The 21,737-nt window shown below is 37.3% G+C and overlaps 1 protein-coding gene across 4 annotated transcripts in view; it reads left to right on the top strand.

Moving 5' to 3' along the window:
• CACNA2D1 (calcium voltage-gated channel auxiliary subunit alpha2delta 1) overlaps positions 1-21,737 on the top strand; it is a 500,765-nt gene that overhangs the window by 381,895 nt on the left and 97,133 nt on the right. For all 4 annotated transcript variants that reach the window (XM_068550454.1, XM_068550455.1, XM_068550456.1 and 1 more), the window contains 2 exons: positions 190-240; positions 2,422-2,521. In XM_068550454.1, coding sequence (XP_068406555.1) covers positions 190-240; positions 2,422-2,521 — 151 coding nt within the window. The remainder of the gene's footprint in view (positions 1-189; positions 241-2,421; positions 2,522-21,737) is intronic.

Genomic DNA, 21,737 nt, shown 5'->3' with positions numbered 1-21,737 from the left:
TATGTTAAATGTAGATTTTCTAAAGTTGATGTTACAGAATTGTGAATAAAAGAGCATCGTCTGCCTAGATAGAATGGAAGTAGGGCCTTGCTTGGAACATATCTCAAAGATTAGTAATTAGCAGTTCAACAAATATCAATGCTTGATATTTTACAAGAGAAAAAATTATTCGTATGATATTTGTTACAGGTACATCCAAGGAGCCGCATCTCCTAAAGACATGCTTATTCTGGTTGACGTGTAAGTAGTTAAATATTACATAATTTTCATATACTGAGAATATAGGGAGGAGTTTTAGATAACAGTAGTAGGTTGGGACTAGAAATAGGTTGAAAAAAAGACAAGGAATAATTATGATGGCTTTTATAACCAGACAAAGAAATCAAAATAAGGCAGTAACAAAACAAACAAAAATTCTCTTATTGAAAATGAGAGGAATCTATGTCAAAATTGAAAGTTATGGCTTGATTCTAAAGTCTGAGCTTTTTGAAAACTTATTGATTTGCTTCCAGTTTTTTGCTTTATATTTTAAACAATATTAAAGTACATGGTTGCTAAATCTAAGCTGTTTCTGCTTCCAAAAAAAGTAGAACAATTAGTTGGCACTTAGTTATTAATGATTCAAATATCTTTTAGGGATTGGCCACAAAATATCAATAGATAAATATTATATATATTAAATGTCAATACTAGGCCTTTCTCAAGGGCAATGCTGAAATACAAGAAAGAATTTCATGAGTTTTTATATTGGTCATTTTATTTTTTTGTCACATTGCTTCAAGTTAGGGTGTGTGTGTGTGCGCACGCGCGCGTGTATGTAATCTTCCAATAAGATAGATGATGAAACTGTAGAACATAGCGAAGAATATATCCTGCTTTGGAGATTTAGTTTTTAAGAGCAATACCAAGGAACTAAAAACGTGAGGTATAAAATGCTTATATTATTTTCCCTGAGGGAATAAAAGTATACCCTCATCTGTTCTTTGCCACTGGAAGAAACAGAATCCAATGTTTTATAGGCAACTAAATTCATTTCACAGGATAGTGTCAGCGTTTGAAAATTTCTCCATTTTAATGTGAATTGAACAAGTTTAAAATCTTATAACCTTGCCTGAGAAAGAGAAGATAAATGAATTTGACAAATGTAACAAATATTAAATCTCATTTCATTTGTTACAATGCATTTAAGCTTCATCTTGTTTTAATTAAGTTATTATAGAGTTTGTACATATGCTAATCCTTGATAGTCTTCTGAAGTATAAATCTGAATGGTAATGCAATATGTTATAATCCTATTGGATATATGCTAATTTCCTGAAATAATTTCTTTTATTAAAATCTTTGGAACCCATGTCGGATACCAAGTGGGATAAAAATGTAGGTGAAGTTGTAATGCCATTTTTAAAAATTATTTCAACAGAAATGTGTTGAGGGTATCCTATATACAATGTGATGATACAAAGATGATTAAGACATGGTCCCTGATCTCAAAGATGATTCAAATGTATTAGTGAAATTAAACCATATTCACATTAGTAAATTAAAACAATTGTAGGAAGTGAGAGATATAAATTATGACAGAGCACTGAAGGAATACATAGGTGAAAGAGCACATTTCATTTTAAAGTGTCAGGAAAGACTTCATTAAGGAGATAAAATTGGGATTGAATCCTTATAGCTAAGATTTAACAAGGCAGGCATGGGAAGGGAGAGGAAAGAGAGTGGAATTTCAGGTGGAAGGATGACAGAAGCAAAGTGGCATAGACGAGCACATCTGAAAACAGCTAGAAAAGTAAAACTGGGAAAGAGTTGGGAGCTAGAGACATAAAAGTGGAAGTTAATTGCCTAGAGATGAGCCCTGCAAATAGATGCGGTCATTCAGGATCATAAAATATGCAGAGACAAGAAAAATGAAGACTAAACCCCAGAGAATATCTACTTTAGGATATAAAACAAAGCATTTTGTTTACAAATCTATTATCAAATTATTATGCTGCTTCATAATTATTGGTTTAATCAAGTCAAACAATGAGCTCCCTAGGGCAATGACTGTATCTATTAACCTCTGTAACCATCACTACTAACTTGGCTAACAGAGCTGGTATTCAGTGTATATTTCCTGAATAAGTGAATATGCCATGAGTATCCACAGTTTCTTAAAATTGTCACTTGACATGTAATTTTCATCATTGTAGTTAGAAAAATATACATTCTGATGCTTGCAGGAAAGAAAGACAAGATTTTTTGTAATTTATTTCTACTTGCTATCAAAAATAGGACTTTTTCTACTACTGGTTTTTTGAAGACAAAATTATTTGAATATTATTATCTAGAGTCAGTGCATAAGTTGCGTTTCCTTAGGGTGTATGATGTTAATTAACTACATGGTCATTAACATGTGTGGACTCATTTTTTTTATAGGAGTGGGAGTGTTAGTGGATTGACACTTAAGCTCATCCGAACATCTGTCTCTGAAATGTTGGAAACCCTCTCAGATGATGATTTTGTGAACGTAGCTTCAGTAAGTATATGATGACTGCATTTTTGCTGAGTAAAATCTACAATTTTTATCTCCCTCTGTTTTTAAATACTTTATAGTGTTTTGTCACAGATAGGCTGAGATATTTCTGGTCCTATTACAAGACTATCTTACTGAGCTGTCCTCTCTTGTTACTCATTCTCCCATACTTCCACACCAAGATCCTTTCTGAATGTTTGAGGATTTACCCATGAATGGAGTGATTGAAGCAATGAACATGAAGGGAAAACATTATATATATTCTCTTTGACTCAGAGGTACTTAAACAGTTGACGTGAACCCCCGTACTCATTGATATCATGTAACTCCCAATAAATAGTGACTCGGCAGTGTAATTGTATGGCAATTTTCTGTTCATTGTAATGCTCCTTTTTCATACTGGACACATATCCATAACGTATTATGCTTTTAAAGTTTTTTTTTTTTTATTAACATGAGAACCAATAGATAATTTGAATGTGCTTTCTTAAAATTCTTGTTTCCAGGAACCGTTTTAGACCTTCCTCCTCATAGCTAGAGAGCATTGAACTCTGAAGCAAATAAAACAGGACAAAATGAATGTTACTGTATCTCACTTTAATTCATAGAATTTTGGCAGAAAGTTTCATGGCCGTGTACTGCTTGATATAATTTCACACTTGAAGTGGTTATACTCATAGAGATGCACGTCAGGGAAGAAGTATTTGTGGTGAGGTCATTTTGTATCGAACATAGGAGAATGGATCTACCTCTAAAACCACATGGGAGGAAGTTAAAGCAGCTGGCCTACAGCCAATTTACTCCCTTCACTGGAAGGGTACCCCCTGGAAAAAAGTCGGCAGAGGAACTGAATATAGTCTCTTGTCAACCAGAGCCTCAAGTAACTAGATAAATCATATTTACTAAGAGGAAGAGGAATTACTCCAAAAACGCTTTTAGCAGGATATCCCTAGCTAAGGGTAACTGTCATAAATAGAACCCAAGATCAGTGAAGCAAGATTCCTTTAAAACTATCTAGTAGGTAATATAACTCTCTGGGTAATAAACTGGAGATATTTCATAGTTTAAATACTCCCACTATGCAAGGAACCCTGCAAAGCTCTTTTTGAGACCTCTTTCATCTGGGCCCAGAGTGTCTCCAATACAGTAATGAAGGACCTGGTCTATTAGTTTTCTGAGGCTGCTGTAACAGAATAACACAGACTGGGTAGCCTAAACTACAGAAATTTTTCTCTCACAGTTCTGGAGGCTGGAAGTCCAAGATCAAGGTGCTGGCAGGGTCAGTTTCTCCTGAGGCCTCTTTCCTTGGCTTGCAGATGGCTGCCCTCTTGCTACCACTTCATATGGTCATCCCTCTGTGCAGACTAGGGTCTCTTCCTCTTCTTATAAGGACACAAGTCATAGTGGATTATACCCTCACCCTAATGGCCTCATTTTTAACTTAATCACCTCTTTCAAGAACTTATCTATGATTACTGTTACATTTGGAGGTACCAGGGGTTGGGACTTCAACATAGGAATTTGAGGGTGACACAGTTCAGCTGATAACATCTGGGGAACTGCCCCCCATACCCAGATCTTTCTATGCTTTATCTGAACGTTTAGCAGTCCTTTAGCTTGTCTGCATCCTTGATATTATTAGTAAAATTTGATACTGCTTAAGAGCTCTGATTCACGTCAGTCTGATTTTGTAATCTGACCCTGTGTGTTAGCTCACGACTTACTCAGCAAAATGAGAACAAGTAAAATGTAATGCTTGGTCTCTCAAATAAAATGATCAGAAAAGATAGCCATTTAGTTTAATTTGTACATAAAAATATTGTTTATTACAAAGGCATTGGAAAGGTTGCTAACAAAATATTATCTTTGGCAAAGCAAAAGAGAAAGTTGTAAAAACATTAAATTCAGTACAGATTTGGCATATCTAATGAAATTTAGATAAAACCAGCAGACATTAAATATGGTTAATGTCTTAATCTGGCTTCCTCCTGATTCTTACTCATGGATTCAAGTGTAAATGGTTTTTTGGGGACAGTATCCCAGGAAACACAACCAATTAAAGGAAATTAGGCAAGAGAAGGAAGGAAGAATGCCAATTAAAAGAACTTAATTTAATTTAAGGGGATTTAATCCTATTGAGGCATCCTAGAAGCTGTATAGAATATGAACTTATTATGAAGTTATTCTGCCTCAAGGCCAAGTGAGCTGCGGTTTTAAGTGCCAGCCTTCCATATGTGTGGGCAGAATAGACTCTGACCGTAAGAGAGAGAAATGTAACAAAAAGTTGCAGGTGATGGTAGTTAGAAACCTGTCCAGTATGTCCACTGTATCCAGTTCATAATCCTTAAAGATGGCATCTAACATGTCATTTAAAGCCAGTGTTTCCTTATTGATTTTCTGTCTGGATGATCTATCCATTAATAAAAGTGGGGCATTAAAGTCCCCTACTATTGTTGTACTACTGTCAATGTCTCCTTTTATATCTGTTAATATTTGCTTTATGTGTTTAGGTGCTTTATATTGCATGCATAGATATTTGCAAGTATTATATTCTCTTGTTGGATTGATCCTTTTATCTTTTAAAAATTCCTGAAAATGTAACATTGTTTTTTTTGAGTGGATACAGTCTGATGCCAGCATATCAGTGGACTTAGCACCATGATTCAAAGAACATACTGCATCTTGAAGGACAACATTCCTACTCAAAGACTGTCATCTGCAAGCTGGAGCTTTAGTTGCACACTTAAGAGACTATCCCAGTGTTTTGTCAGGCTGGCTGTTTCTAAGTGATGCAGTATATGGTAGACCCAGTGGGTCCTGTGGTCATTTGTTTGTTGTCGGACCTCCTTCACCATAAAATAGATTGCTTGATTTGAGGAGATATTATGTAGGATTCCATGATGGTATCCCATGGTGATAAATCAGACAGTATGTGAATCCAGAGGATTAATGATACTGCATGAGGCATTGCAAACAGGAAAGGGGAACTCTTAACTGAAACATGTATCAATAGTAAGAAAAGCAAAATTGACGCCACCCCATTCCAGAGGGATAAAATCGAATACAATCTGTTTGAAATCAAGTTGTTGAATGTCTTTTTGAAGAGTGATACTGTATTAAAGACTCAGCATTGGACAGTTTCCAATGGGTTAGCCGTTCACTAATGGCGATAGCTATATCCCACTTGGTGAGAAAGAGCCCACGTTTTTAGGCCCACATATATCCCCTCTTTCTCTGCTACCTGGCTGCTGCATTTATGGGCAGTTGTTGCATACAATGGACAAATCCTCCTCTCCACTCAGTTGTTCAGTACCTCCTCTGTGTGAATGTTCTCTAGTGGTGATTGATGTGAGACAGAGATCTGCACATTTCACGCCTACTCCCGTAGGTCCATCCTCATGCTTCCTCTCCAGAACTCTTTGTCTGGGGAAGGTCTTCCATTCTTGCTTCTTCAAGGGCATTGGCCAACCAGCTAAGCCATTTGCCCCTATGCAGGAGTGGTGTTGTCTTATCTCAGGCTACTTGCTCCCTCACACCAAGTTGATGACCAGGTGTTTTTTGCCTCAAGATCCATCAACATCCATCCCCTGGCATGTTCTCCCAGTATCTGCTGTTCATATTAGACAGATCTTGCATCTCTTTTGTTGAATATTCTCTTTTTCTGTTTTCCTGGAACAGAGACTATTTTTCCAGGTAGGCCATGTTGAGACCTGGTCTATTTGTTGCCTTGAGCCATGAGGGGAGGTGAGATCAGATCTTAAAGGAGAGCATCATCTTTTATGGTCTCTAGGAATGGGAGAAGCTACTACCTTCCAAGAGGAAGAGATTACTTCTGCGTACCCAGAGGGTATAGGGGAACCTGGAAGTTCATTGTTCTCAATAGCATCTACCCATGTCCCCCTTCTACTCTTAAGATCCCATTCTTTGCCTATCAGTGCCCTGACTTTTGCATAGAAACCTGCCATGGCTGTGGATGCGGCCTCCTTTATAGTTATGTGACTTTCAAAAGCAAATTCTGTGTCTGTTTCTAGCACACGTTGTCCTTCTCACATCAAAAAATTAGAATCTCTTTATTGGCTCCTGTATATCTTCTGGCTTTCACATTTTGCCCTTAGTTGGTAGTTGGCTGATATGAGGTTGTCACTTTTTTCATTGAATTTAACAACCAACCAACTCCAAGCCCCTTTAATTACTGTTGTCACCATATTTCTCAAATGCTAGGTGCCTCCCCTTTATTCTGTATTGTGTTCCAGTCACTACAGGTAAAAATCTTAGCAGTTATGATGCTGTGGCCTCTGAGGGGTTTTCTTTACTCCAGTTACCACTGATATATAGCCAATTACCAGAGGAATCTTTATTGCCACATGGCTGGTGAATGATTTAATTGTGGAATCCCATCCTGACGATCTGTTTCCTAAGACCTCTGCTAATATCAGCTCTTTCCTCTGAAATAGTTCATGAGATAAGGATGCAAGTACAAATGGCTTATTTGGAAAGTAATTCTAAGAAAGATTGAGAGAAATGTGAGAAGTAAAGCCAAAAAAAGAAGAGAACTGATAAACAGTGGGTTATCAAACAAGTTACCACTGTGAGTGAGTAGAGCTTAATCCTCTGGGCAATTCTGTGTACCAAGGTAGAGTGCATGAATTAAAATTATTCTTTCCAAGGGGACAGTGTGCTGGAGTATTTGAAGTTAATGACTGCTCCCAAGGGACGTTAATTCCCCAGTGTTCCCAGGCCACCATGTGCACAAGCAAAAGGCTCCCAGAAATCTCGGACAGTTAAATTTGGGCTGATATGTGAGGAAATATGGATGGGTCACCAGTAGCTTCTGCCTCAGTTAGAAACTGAACAGTGCTATTAAAAAATATGCTTCGAAAGATTTTCTGACTAAACAGTAGAAACGGCTTGGAATGAATTTTATGCTTTCAACATTTAGGTAGCAATCAATGATTCTTTCCTAATTAAAATAAAAAACTTAGATGGGATTGCCTTTGAGATTCTTTTTTTTTTTTCCACACACACACACACACACTATATTTTATTTTTACAAGAGATAAATAAACTGACACCAAGCATTGTAAATGGATGACCACAACAAAAGCAACAATGATTGCAACTACCAAACACGAAACACACTCATACTATGTCATAATACTGACATTCAGTCCAGTAATCCTCCACTGTAACAGGTCCTTTACTGTGCAGTGAAAATTGATTTGTATATTTTTTGCCTCTGAGTCCTTGTGGGATTTTTTTTTTTTTTAATTCAAACAGAAAGTCACAAAAATTATAATCATCCTCATCAGTTCACTCAGTCCCATGTAATTAATATTTTTTTCATCTTGATCTTTTGTTAGCACTTTTATGAATTCATCAGTTTTCCATTAGAGTTCTGAAAATGCTTATTCGTTCAGTTCAGTAGTATAGTCTGTTACCAGAAACCTGTACTTGTCAGAGTCTTTTCCATGAACTCCTTGAAGATGAAACCCTTTTATAGGAACATTTTTGCAAAAGCATCAGAGTATACACAGAACTGTCTGTAAATGACAAAAGGCTTAAAAATGACCACGTTTAAAGATTTGTTGAAAGTTCATAATAATGCAATTGACAAGGAAATTTAGTTATTTCTGAGATATACATTTTAAAGTAATACTAGAATTATGACTTATAATATTATACCAGAACATATAAGATTTTTAGAAATTTCATGTGGTGTCTGAAACATTTATATTAACATATTTCCATACAAATAACCCAAAGAAAGTTTAGTATTAGTTGTTTTTTATTGTTTGTTTGTTTGTTTGTTTTATACTGCAGGTTCTTATTAGTCATCTGTTTTATACACATCAGTGTATACATGTCAATCCCAATCACCCAATTCAGCACACCACCATCCCCACCCCACCGTGGTTTTCCCGCCTTGGTGTCCATACGTTTGTTCGCCTTTGAGATTCTTAATGCCTGACAAGTTTTAAGGACCTTTGCTTCTCCTAAAAATATTATGGTTGTTAAATGTGTACTTCTTTAAAGAAAATTGTTAACTAACTTCTTAAGAAACAAAATTGCAAGGTCTTTCCTTGTGATCTCTGTGAATCAGGTTACGATAAACTTTATTGATGCATTGACAGCCCTTTGTAAATCCTTGCTGGGGCGTCCTCACTTGATGTTAACTTGGAATATGTGAACTGAAAACATACAGGCAAAGTGAACATGTTGCTTATAGAAAGAACTGGAAATGCATTTGATATGGAAGTAATGTATCTCAATGTGTCGAGTTAAAAATTATGAAAATATCTCAGTTATGTATTCCAAAATAGGGGAGAAGAGTGATATTAAAAGATGCAAATTCTAAGGTGAATATTGCAGAAGATGCTTCATCATACACTATGATGAAGTCATAGTGATATCCCACTCTACTCCCAGAGAAATTTTTTACTGGTCTCAGTTCGTAGTCTATTGGCTTATTTAGTTGAGGTTCATTAATTTACTTTGTGGTTTATGGTCCTTATTTACCATAAGGAGATATTTTTGTCAACTATACTCTGATTTTCTTATTGACTATATATTTTTGTTTAATTCTGTTATTTGAGAAAAAACATTAGTACATTTTCATGGTTGAAGAGTCACTAAATGATATTAGCTGATCATATTATTCCAGGCATAGATTTACCCTTCAGAAAATCAATACGAACAAGATCTAAAGTAGGTATGTGTTCATTATTTATCTAATTTGTGTATTAATCTTCAATTTAATCACATTATAGTGAATTATTAGAGTTAATTTTTTTAACACTGCTCATGAGGCAGGAACTGTTCCATGTGTTTTTCAGAGTAACTCGTTTATTCTTCACAACAACCTTGTGAGGGAGATAATATTACTGACCTAAATTTTATAGATAAAGAAACATAAAGTGTAGTAACTTTTCTAAGTGAGAAGCCAGGATTGGAGCACAGCTGTTTTCATTTATTAGTCTAGATTTATCCACAAAGTTATGTGGTTGGATCCTGAAGGAAAATATAAAGTAAGTTTACTAATTTTAGTGCATAATCTGATATATTTAAATAAAATTCCAAGCTATTAGAATTCTTAGAAATTCTAAGATAAAATATGATTAGGTTATAATAGCAAGGAGAAATGCTTCTTTTAAATCTAAACTTATTATTAATTTTTGAAGAAGAAGGTTATTTATGTTTCAGTGGAGGACTTGTTTTAAGAAATCTGCCGTATTTTGGCTTGAAAAAGCATATATGAATTGGATTATTCTTATAATTGCAAATAAACACTTAAACATTATATCTGGATTATACATTTTTGCTTAAGTAATGTGTCTTCTTTTTATAAATTTATTTACTTCCTTTATCATGTGTCCTTTTGCTTCTATCAAACTACATAGATTGTTATTTACATTTATATAATATTTAATGTCAACCACATCAACTTCATAATTTAAAAGAAATTCTTCATTTTTATTAGTTGGGTGAAAAAAAATACCTGAAAGTGATACATTTAAAGAGAATTAAAACTAACACAACATTGTAAAACAACTATACTCCAATAAAAATTAATTTTGAAAAACTTAAAAGAATTAATTCTTATGTAACATTTTGGTCAAAGAAAAGTAAAATCATATTTTTGTCTTTAAAAGATAGGCCTTTCTCATTAAATAGAAATGTAATAACTTAATGATGTAGAGATTCTGTGGAAAAAAAAAACCTTCTAATATAGTTGTAATCTCTTGGGCTATATTTGCGTGTATGCACGCAGATGTGCTTGTATATTTTTCTCTCTGAAACTGCTTGAAAGCCTAGGAAAGAAGCAATATAACTTTTAGCTTTTGTAACTTCAGGGAGGCATAATAATAAGGCACTGAGGAAACCTGGTAGTGATTCTATAATTAACTCTGACAGTAATCTTCCCACAAAGCCCTCATGCATTTCTCTTCATCCTCTTAACCTAAGATCATGTCTGTCATCCAGAGTTATGATGCAGTCTGTATGAACGCTTTCCCAATGTCGCCTAGAACCATCAGACAGAAAAATCAAGCAGCTTCTCACTTTTAGGCTTATTATCTAAGTTTCTTTATTTTTTTGAGAACGGTAATTTTTATGCTTCAGTCACACATAACATTGTCAGAACAAATGTTGATCATTTCCTAGTGTTTCTGTAATCTCCAGGGCTGTTCTTTGTTGCAGACAGGAAGCCTGCTGTTAGGCAAAGCTTAAAGGCAGGCATCATGTAGCTGTTTTCCCACTAATCCAGTTATATACTTTGATAGAAGTAAGTGGTAGATGATAAGAGCAGCAATTCAGTCACAGCATGTTCTGATTTGCAGGCAAAATTTCAAATGTTGACACAAAGAGTGGAATTTGTTTATGAAAGTGAGGAAGTTTGACGTATTAGGAGTAAAATACTGCAAGCCAGTGGAGGATGAAAGGAAAATGTATACTGATTATGGACAATATATGAAAAGTTAACAACTGAAGAAGATGGTCTTGTGTTTCAATAAAATCACATATTTTTATTTAAGAATTAGATGCAAATGTTAGGATTTGGTTAATGATCTTTGAGTCAGTTTTCTTGCGGGAAGCTTTCCTAACTTGTGGTCATTTTAAAATGCTATCTTTGATTATTCATCAGAAAGAAATAATCGAAATACTCCTTATAATATCTTTGCTATTAGTTGTAGGAGATAACTTTAAAAAAAAAAATCAACTCTACCCCTTGCCCCAACTGTAGTCACTAAACAACAGTTCTAGAGGTGACAATCTCTAAATGCCAGTGCAAAATGAGGAGTGAGGACCCATAGCCACATAGGAGGCTGGAAGGGATAATCATGATGAAAGGATCTGGTGACATTAGTCAGGCTGAGTTCTAGTTAAGTGCCCTACTTCCCACTCTCCTCACAATCCTGCCTCTTAGATGTACTCATAGAATTGCATAGGAGTAATGCACAACCGTTGAAACTGATCTCAGGTGGCCTTGGCCTGCAGCGCCTTGAAGCAGGGTTTCAGCTCCCAGGCAGAGATTGAGGTCGGGTCGCAGCAGTGAGAGCACGGAATCCTAGCCGCTAGACCAGTGGCCAGTGACAAGGCCCTGCCCCTTCGGCTTTGCAGAAACGAATTCCCACAAAGATGGAAAGTAGTGAAACAAGTGAAGTGTTTATTAGGAGGGAAAGGAGTACAGTACATGTGGTTACACACATGGGCGGACTCAGAGAGAGAGTTGCGCCCTCGCGGTAGTTTGAATCACTCTTTGGGGCGTTTCTTCCGGGTTTCCTTTGGCCAGTCATTTGATTTGCATAGTTCTGAGTCCGTACTTGGTGCATCTCAGGATCCTGCCACGTGTGCCTGTGCATCTCTGAGCCAAGATGGATTCTAGCAAAGAGGCCTACGGGTAGCTGACATCACTTACTACCGGGTGGCGCCCCCTCCCTTTTTGACCTCCAAGAAGCTTTCTAGTTGGGAGGGTCTCCTTGACTTCAAGAATGGAAATACATGGTCTGTTATCTTCTATTTGGGCAGCGCCCAGCCTTCTCTCTCAATTGTCCTGCTATTCTCGTCTTGGAGTATTGGTCTACAGGGAATGAATCTCCAATTGCTGGCCATGGGGGGTTGCCCATCTGCCTCCTGCCTCAAAACTACTAGTTATGTGAGCTTATACAAGTTACTTAAGGCTTACAGATCTGTTTTCTCCTCTTTGAAATAGGCAGAACCATATTTAACTTGCCTTTAAGTTATTGAGCACTAAATAGAATAACACATGAAAAGTGCTTATTTATTGTAATCGTTTTTCTGGTTATTATTATTATTATTGTTGTTGTTGTTGTCATCTTCCAACACTTTTCTACCAACTGTTAGGAGACAGTTCTTCGTGAGTGTGTCACATTTCTTCCAAGTCTGAGCATTGACAGTCAGTTTGCTCAGATTTATGTACATTCCAGGATAAGTAAAGATAGAGATGTCTCCTTCCCCAGAAGAGATTTACAACACAGAGTAATTAAGATATTGTCTATCTGGAGAGGAGGATGGGCCAGCTGCCCCTATATGAGATCAAGGCCTTCCTCATCTTGGGATTCCTTGCCTGAAACACACCTACTGCCTATGCAGGTGACCCCCGGCCCTCTTCCCATCCTCCTGTGGGAATTGAGTTGTGAGTGTGAGCAAAGGTGGCAGTCTGGCTCTTGGTACTGCTATTGGTATTGCTATGAGTAGTAAGTGGCCTTTTCTCTCTGACCCAAAGGGCTTGTATTTTTCTGCCAGTGTCTATGAAGTTGTAGGTGGATTACTCGTTAGCTTGCAAGAAGGATAAAATCTCAGTTCTTGGCTTGACAGTTTAACACCTACTAATGTCAGAGTGGGGCTTTGTTTAAATATCGAATTGCACTGTATATGCAAGAAAGACATGATTTGGATTGTTCCTTTTCCTATGTGCTTTAAATTTCACTTTTCTTTCTAAAATATCCCTAATGTGTTCCTAGACAAAGGCATGGTTTTCTTAGCTTAGGAACTTTCCTACTCTGCATATGATAATGAGCACATTTGTAAGTTGTGGCACAATTTAAATTTAAAAGTGATTTCTCCACCCTTGCAAAACAGGCCCTTTTGCCAGAATTCAAGTAAAATAAAAGATATTTGGCACACCAGTACAGTTTTGTGACATATGAATTCTAGGAGAGTAATTTCATTTCATGTCTTATCAAATAGTCACCCATCTAGATTTCAGGAAAACTTTATGTTGATTCATATCTCATTTATGTCAACAAACAAGAATATTGTAGTTTATGCCCTTCCTTCTTAAAGTGAGGTCTGTGGCCAAGCAGCCTGAGCAGCGCCTGGCAGCTGGTTAGAAATGCAGAATCTCAAGCTCTACCCCAGACCTGAAGAGCCAGAATCTGCATTTAGCAAGTCTCCCAGGTGATTATTAAGCAATGAGGAAATCAGGGTACCTTAGGGAGGTACTTTTAGCAAAGTCCAGCAGGCATCTGTCTGGGGCTTGTTATAACTAATCATGCATATCATTGACTTAGATTTTAAGACCTTTTAATTCATAGAATTGCTAGTTCTATGGACGTTTATGAATATTTTATTTTGCAGCCATTTGCTTTTTGTAGGGAGGTATTAAAAAAGAGCAGAAAGAAGGAGTCGAATTAAGTTCATTAAGAGAACCAGAGTTTTCTCTCTCTTATATACTTGTTTTCTTTAAGGAAAAAAAAAAAAAAACTAAATCACTATATTGTACACTTGAAGTTAACACAATATTGTAAATCAGCTATATTTCAATTTTTTTAAAAGTACTGTTAAGGCAAAAAACATCGGTGCTTCTTAGAATTATCTTCATTTAGAAGACATAAAAAATAACTGACTGTGAAGAAAAGAGTCTGAAATAATGGACAAATTTAGTAATTATATTACTTGCAGGGCAAGTAATCAAGGTTATTTAATTTTTTTTAATTATTTATTTATTTATGGCTGTGTTGGGTCTTCGTTTCTGTGCGAGGGCTTTCTCTAGTTGTGGCAAGTGGGGGCCACTCTTCATCGCGGTGCGCGGACCTCTCACTATCATGGCCTCTCTTGTTGCAGAGCACAGGCTCCAGACGCGCAGGCTCAGTAGTTGTGGCTCACGGGCCTAGTTGCTCCGCGGCATGTGGGATCTTCCCAGACCAGGGCTCGAACCCATGTCCCCTGCATTGGCAGGCAGATTCTCAACCACTGCGCCACCAGGGAAGCCCCAAGGTTATTTAATTTTTAAAAAGAGAGATTGCCAGAGGATAACTTAATTGCTTTGCAAGTATAAGGAAAGTTTATAGGAAGGTGTTGACAAGTATGATAAATATTTTTCCATTAATTACATGATGCACTAAAGATAGTTTTTCATATTTAGAAATTAGTTGTATTTGCAGTTTTTGAAATAGCAAAGTAATTCTTAAGGTGAGGCAGAGGGAATACTTTCATTTTGAATTGAACTATAGTTTTTAAAAGTACAAAAGTTATTGATTTATTTGCTGGGTCTAGAAGGACTATGAAAAGACTTCACGTCCAGTAAACACATATGAATAACTGCACCTAACAGGTAAAATTTTTCAAAGTTCAGGGATACCTCAGAGATATTACCGGTTCAGTTCCAGACACCACAATAAAGCAAGTTTCACGAACTTTTTAGTTTCCCAGTGCATATAAAAGTTGTGTTTACACTAAATTGTGGTCTATTAAGAGTGCCATAGCATTGTCTTTAAAAAATGATGTACATACCTTAATTAAAAAATACTTTATTGCTAAAAATGCTAATCATCATCCAGGCCTTCACTGAGTCTTTTTTTTTAATAAATGTATTTATTTTATTTATTTTTGGCTGGGTTGGCTCTTCGTTGCTGCGTGCAGGCTTTCTCTAGTGGTGGAGAGCAGGGGCTACTCTTCGTTGCGGTGCGCAGGCTTCTCATTGCAGTGGCTTCTCTTGTTGTGCAGCACGGGCTCTCGGTGCGTGAGCTTCAGTAGTTGCAGCACATGGGCTCAGTAGTTGTGGCTTGCGGGCTCTTGAGCGCAGGCTCAGTAGTTGTGGCTCACGGGCCTAGTTGCTCCGCGGCATATGGGATCTTCCCGGACCAGGGCTCGAACCCTGGTCCCTTGCATTGGCAGGCGGATTCTCAACCACTGCACCACCAGGGAAGCCCCCTTCACTGAGTCTTAATCTTTTTGCTGATGGAGGATCTTGCCTTGATGCTGACCATTGACTGATGAGGGTGGTGATTGCTGAAGGATGGGGTGGCCGTGGCCATTTCTGAAAATAAGACAACAGTAAAGTTTGCTGGGGCGGCGGGGAGAGTGCTGTATAGATGTCATTTTATAACAAATTTCAGTCAGTGATAAAATACCTTTGTGTTTTAAGTGACCAGAGTCATTCTCACTCATATTGTCAGTATGACAGTATCTCTACTCTGCAAACACATTAGGTGTGTGTATGTATCTTGCTCATTGTATTCTTTAGGCCAAGCCAGCCATCATCACAAATGTTCTTTTTTCAATTAGGGAAGATGTTCCAAGTACTCAGCTTCATGTTCCATGAAAATATTAAACATATTGGTCAGCTCTGCATCACAGTGTGGGTGAAGAGGAAGTGATCATAGAGTATGTGATCATTTGGTCATTTCAGTAAAGCTTCATCTTTGGGAGCTGGCACGCAAATTTCCACAGGGCTATGAGAAAAATACTTATATTAGGAATAATACTGATACAATTATTATATCTCGAGAATGATGGAGAGAAAGCTGCCCATATTTCTAGTTGGATGAGTGCTCTGGAATCAGAATTGCATACTGGTTGATTAAAAGATGGTTGAGAAAATATAAATATCAAGTTGTTATGAGCAAGGAAGCTAAATACAAATTAATTCTGAAGCAAAAGAGTAGCACACTCTCAATTGCTTGAAATTCTTATAAATGCCTATATTTAGAGAGGTTTAAAAGTTTTCTGTACCAACATGTAAATAGAATATATTAAAAAAGATACTTGGGACTTACTCAGAAATTCTTTCAAGTTTCTGACAAAAGTCAACAGACTGAATTTTGGGCATGTCATGATTCAAGTTAATGGGAATATTTGTTTAAAAATGACAACATTTATCAGAAGTTTTGATGGGCCATGATTTATAATTAGAGGCAAACATAAATTGTGTCTTAATAATGTTCTCAGTATTTTCGCTTTTTATTGATGCCATTTTCTTTTGGTATATACAGAATTTATTATTCCTATGCATTTATGTAATTTTTCCATCATAGTTAAAATTATCATATATAAATATGATTTTAGAATTCGAGGGGCTTTCCAAGTGATCTAGCAAAGGCTTTTATGTCAGAAAGAAAAACCAGAAGCTCAGAGGAGATAATTGTATCAGCCATGGCTGTGGGTGCTTATTACAGGCAGGGCCTGGACTAGACCTGGTTTTCCTAAACTGAATTAAAAAATGGTCAATTCTTTATTAAAAATTTTTTTCTCTAGGCCAAGGAAACTGTAAGCCAGCAGCCAATGTTAGGGGACAGCAACATCAATTTGAGGACAGGAGTGAAGAAGTCCCAGAGTGCTATTAGCAAAGATACTTGTGGCACCTCTAACCATGGGAGGGTGACCACATGTCTGGTTTTCACTGAACAAGGATTAATAACAGAAATTAAAATCACATTCACAATATTAGCAAAAGCCATGAATTACCTAGCAGTACTTTTACTAATATATTTAGGACCTGCATTTTATTTTATTTTATTTATTTATTTTTATTGAAGTATCTTTGATTTGAAATATTTTACCAGTTTTGGGTATACAGCATAGTGATTCAGTATTTTTACAGATTATACTCCATTAGAAGTTATTACAAGATAATGGCTATAATTCCCTGTGCTGTGCAATATATCCCTCTTGCTTATCTATTTTATACACAGTAGTATGTACCTCTTAATCCCATACCCCTATCTTGTCCCTTCTCCTTCCCTCTTCCTACTGGTAACCACTAGTTTGTTTTCTATATCTGTGAGTCTATTTCTGTTTTACTCTTTACATTCATTTGTTTTCTTTCTTAGGTTCCACACATAAGTGATATCATATGGTATATGTCTTTCTCTGACTTACATCACTATGCATAATATTCTCTAGGTTCATCCACGTTGCTGCAAATGGCATATTTTCATTGTTTTATGGCTGAGTAATATTCCATTGTAAATATATACCACATCTTCTTTATATATTTGTCTGTTTATTGACACTTGGGTTGCTTCTGTCTCTTGGCTATGATAAACAGTGCTACAATGAACATTGAGGTGCATGTATCAGTTAGAATTAGTGTTTTTGTTTTTTCTGGATATATTCCCAGGAGTGGAATTACTGAATCATATAGTAGTTCTATTTTTAGTGTTTTAGGCACCTCCATACTGTTTTCCACAGTGGCTACACAAATTTACCTTCCCACCATCGAATGTTACACTGACTGTGAATTTGTCATAAATGGCCTTTATTATGTTGAGATATTTTCCCTCTGTACCCACTTTGATGAGAGTTTATATCATGAATGGATGATGAATTTTGTCAACTGCTTTTTCTGCATCTATTGAGATGATCATGTGGTTTTTGTCTTTCCTTTTGTTAATGTGGTCTATCAAATTGATTGATTTCCATATGTTGAGCCATCCTTGTACCATGGAATAAATCCAACTTGATCATGGTGTATGATCTTTTTTATGCATTGTTGGGTTAAATGTACATTTAAAGTAATTATTGGTAGGTATGTACTTATTGCTGTTTTATTACTTGTTGTCTGGTATTTTTTATAGTTCTCTGTTCATTTGTTTTTCTTTTTGCTTCTTCCCTTGTGGTTTGATGATTTTCTTTAGTAGTATGCTTGTGTTCCTTTTTTTTTTTTTTTTTTTCTACGTCTATTGTTGGTTTATGATTTATGGTTATTATGGGGTTCATACATGTTGACCTATAACTGTATCTAGTTGTTTGAAATTGATAGTCATTTAAGTTCACACACGTTCTAAAAGATCTACATTTTACTCCCCTCGCCCACATACTGTGTTTTTGATGTCATATTTTGCATCTTCATGTTTATCCCTTGTTTACTGTAGTTATGGTTCTTTTACAATGTTTTGTCTTTTAATCTTTATACTGGCGTATTTAAGTGGTTGATCGTCAGTATGTGCAGTATATTTGCGTTTCATAGTGGGATTTCCCCTTTCATATAGATTCTTGCTTCTTTTTCACTTAGAGAAGACCTTGTAACATTTCTTTTAGGGTATGTTTAGTATTGATGGACTCTTTTAGTTTTTGCTTGTCTGCGAGGTTCTTTATTTCTTCTTCTATTCTAAATTATAATCTTGTTGTGTAAAGTATCCTAGGTTGCACGTTTTTCCCTTTCAGGACTTTGAATATATCATGGCACTCTCTTTCGACCTGCAGAGTTTCTGCAGAGAAATCGGGTGATAGCCTTATGTGGATTCCCTTGTATGACTCTTTGTTTTTCTCTCATTGCCTTTAGAATTCTCACTTTAACTTTTGCCATTTTTATTATGATGTGTCTTGGTGTGGGTCTGTTTGGGTTCATTTTGTTTGGGACTCTCTGTGCTTCTGGATATCTGTTTCTTTCTTCAGGTTTGGGTAGTTGTCAGCTGTAGTTTCCTCAAATACATTTTAAATACCCTTTTCTCTCTCTTCTCCTTCTGGGACCCCTATAATGCGAATGTTGGTATACTTGTTGTTCCAGCGATCTCTTAAAAAGTTTTCATGTTTTTAAATTTGTTTTTCTTTTTGCTGTTCTGTTTGGGTGATTTCCATTATTCTGTCTTCCAGATCACTTATGCATTCTTCTGTATCACTTGGTCTGCTACTCATCCCTTATAGTGTGTTGGGGTTTTTTTGTTTGTTTTCTCCAGTTACTGAATTCTTTATTTTTGATTGGGTCTTTGTAGTATTTTCTAGTTCTCTGTTAATGTTTTCACTGTGTTCATCTATGCTTTCCCCTAATTCAGTTAACATTTTTATTACCAATGCTTTGAATTCTTTATCTGGTAAATTATTCCTGTTTCATTAGCTCTTTTATTCAGGGATTTTCTTTTGCTCTTCTAATTGAGAGCAGTTCCTCTGCCTTTTAATTTTGCTTAAATTTCTCTGCCTCTATGAATTTAGGTGAAGCAATTACCTATTGCAGTTTTAAATGTGTGTGCTTATGTGAGAGTGTCCCTGTACAGACTGCATGTGCCCAGTGCCTTTGGTGGGAGAGCTGGATTTGATGTGGATGCAAGTAACATCTTTCTTCAGGATGTGCTGGCATCTGTCACCGTGGTAGGGGGTGGGACTGCACCCAGAGGGGCTAAAGCTGAAGCTGGGTGTGAGGCAAGACTTCCCCCTCTGCTCACTGGCCATCACTGCGCTGTTGTGGGTGGGGTCTGATCCCAAGTTGCTGGAGCAAAAGCCTTGATGGTCAGGCCTGAGTTGGTTCTGTTCTCTTTAAGTTTGTGTTGTCCTCTCTCCCCAAAAATGGGATCCTTGCCCCAGAGTGGGGGGAGTGCTGAAGCCAGGGGGGCCCATGTGAGCTCTTGGCTCATGTTGTCCACAGACAGGAGTCTGAGCTGTCTCAGATGAGCTGCCCCTTCAGGTGCCCGCAGTTGTTTCCCTTGCTCTGCTCAGACACAGCCTTGGGTGCCAGTGCCTTCTGTCCCTCACAGCTGACCACAGCCCTAAGACTCTGCTGCCCCCACTCTGTGGTAGAGCCACACCGCAGGGCAGGCAGGGCCCGTATGGACTCCCAGCATATATTGGGGCCTGAGCTGTGACGGAGCAGCTGACATCAGAAATCTGGGCTTCTTCTGAGGCGCTGCTTGAGTAAATGCCAACAATGGCCACTGTCAGTCCACCCAGGCTCCGCCCTGGGATGGCGTCACCTCTGTGTCCCTGTGTTGAATCTTCTTCCCAGTTGTGGCCACCCCAGAACCAGTGCCGCACTGTGACATGGAATGAGTGGGGCCAGGACGTTCTCTCAGCTCGGGCTGAGCCGGGCAGCAAGGTGGTCATGGGCCACCAGCAGCCGCTAGAGTAGTCTTCTCTTCACCCTGATTTGGGAGCCAGCGCATGCATGCACCCCTCACAAGTGACGTCCAGGCTACCCGCAGCCCTCCTGGTCATTGCAGAGGTCCTCCCACCAGCCAAAGGGTCTCATCTCCCCCGGGCAGGACACCGGTACTGAGCTACACCATCTGTGGCTCACACCGCACACTCTCCAGGGAGGGTCTCCGTCTGTGGAATCTCCCTTTTCCTTTGAGTCCCCTCCCAGGGGCACAGGTCCTGACCCAGTCACTTTTCTTCCCTTCCTACCCAATTACATATGTATCTTTCTGATAGCCTTGTTTGTACAGGAGTCCTGATGACAGTTTCCAGTTACTTTTCAGTGAGAATTGTTCTACATGTCGATGTATTTTTGATGTGTTTGTGGGGGGAGGTAAGCTTCACATCCTCTTACTCTGCCATCTTGATTGATCTCATTAGGACTTGAAGTTTAAGAAAGAGAAAAGAGGGACTTCCCTGGTGGCACAGTGGTTAAGACTCCATGCTCCCAATGCAGGGGGCCTGGGTTCGATCCCTGGCCGGGGAACTAGATTCCACATGGGTGCCGCAACTAAGACCCGGTGCAACCGAATGAATGAATGAATGAATGAATGAATAAATAAATAAATAAATAAATAAATAAATAAATAAATAAATAAATAAAATTTTAAAAAAAAAGAAAGAAAGAGAAAAGAGTGTATGAGATGTATGTGTAAGAGTTGAAATGGAGGAACAGTAATAAATGTGGAATTGATGAATAATTCTTCCTGGAATGAAAAGCTGACTCATGTGAAGATACCAGTTTGTCCCAAAATTATTGGTAAATGTGGTTTTAATTTGACAAAAGACAGTTCTGAAGTTCAATAGGAAAATAGTGGTGGAAAAAGTAGCGTGACAGAGTATGGCAGCTTATTCTTCTGGCATAAATTAAAAGTGATTAGACACCATGGAGAAGAGTCTCAGGGGTCTGGGTTTGAAGTAGAGTCCTGACCTTGGTTGTTGAGTGACTCAGAGCACTTTCCTTGACACTCTAAGCCTCATTTCCTCAACTGTATAATGGAAACCATATTACAGCTAAGACTTTAAGCTTGGTCAAGGTTAAGTGAATTAATACATGTGATGTTCTTAGATTGGCATAGCTGTGATTTTCAGTACATGTTAGCTAATATTTTTATTATTAATATTAAAAAGTAAGCTGGTGAAATAATGGGAACAGGAAAGGAATACGTATCCAAATAGTAAAGGAAATGTATCCATAATCTTAATTTATTATACACAGTGGATCAGGAACCAATAATTACTCAATAAAAGGGAAAATTGGCTATTTGAAAAAAAATTGCTTAGTCTAATTATCCCTTCATACTATTGGGGAAAATAATTTCCACCATGACTAAACACCAAAATGTAAAATAAGCAAACAAAACCATCAAATATTAGTAGAAACTGTAGATGTTTATTTACCTGAATAATGGATGGTTTTCTAAGCATAAAAATATTTTAAGAAATCATAAAGAACAGGATCAAAAGTTAAAATTAGAAGGTAAGCAACAAACTGGAAAAAATAGGACTTACAGTTCACAGGTTTATATGATAATTAATATGTGAGAAAAACTTTCACTTCATTAACCACTGA

This window comes from Eschrichtius robustus, chromosome 8 (genome assembly GCF_028021215.1).
Source record: "Eschrichtius robustus isolate mEscRob2 chromosome 8, mEscRob2.pri, whole genome shotgun sequence".
In the NCBI taxonomy this organism is placed as follows: Eukaryota; Metazoa; Chordata; class Mammalia; order Artiodactyla; family Eschrichtiidae; genus Eschrichtius; species Eschrichtius robustus.
The sequence above is the reverse complement of the archived record's forward strand: the minus strand, read 5'-3'. Positions and strand labels throughout refer to the sequence as shown.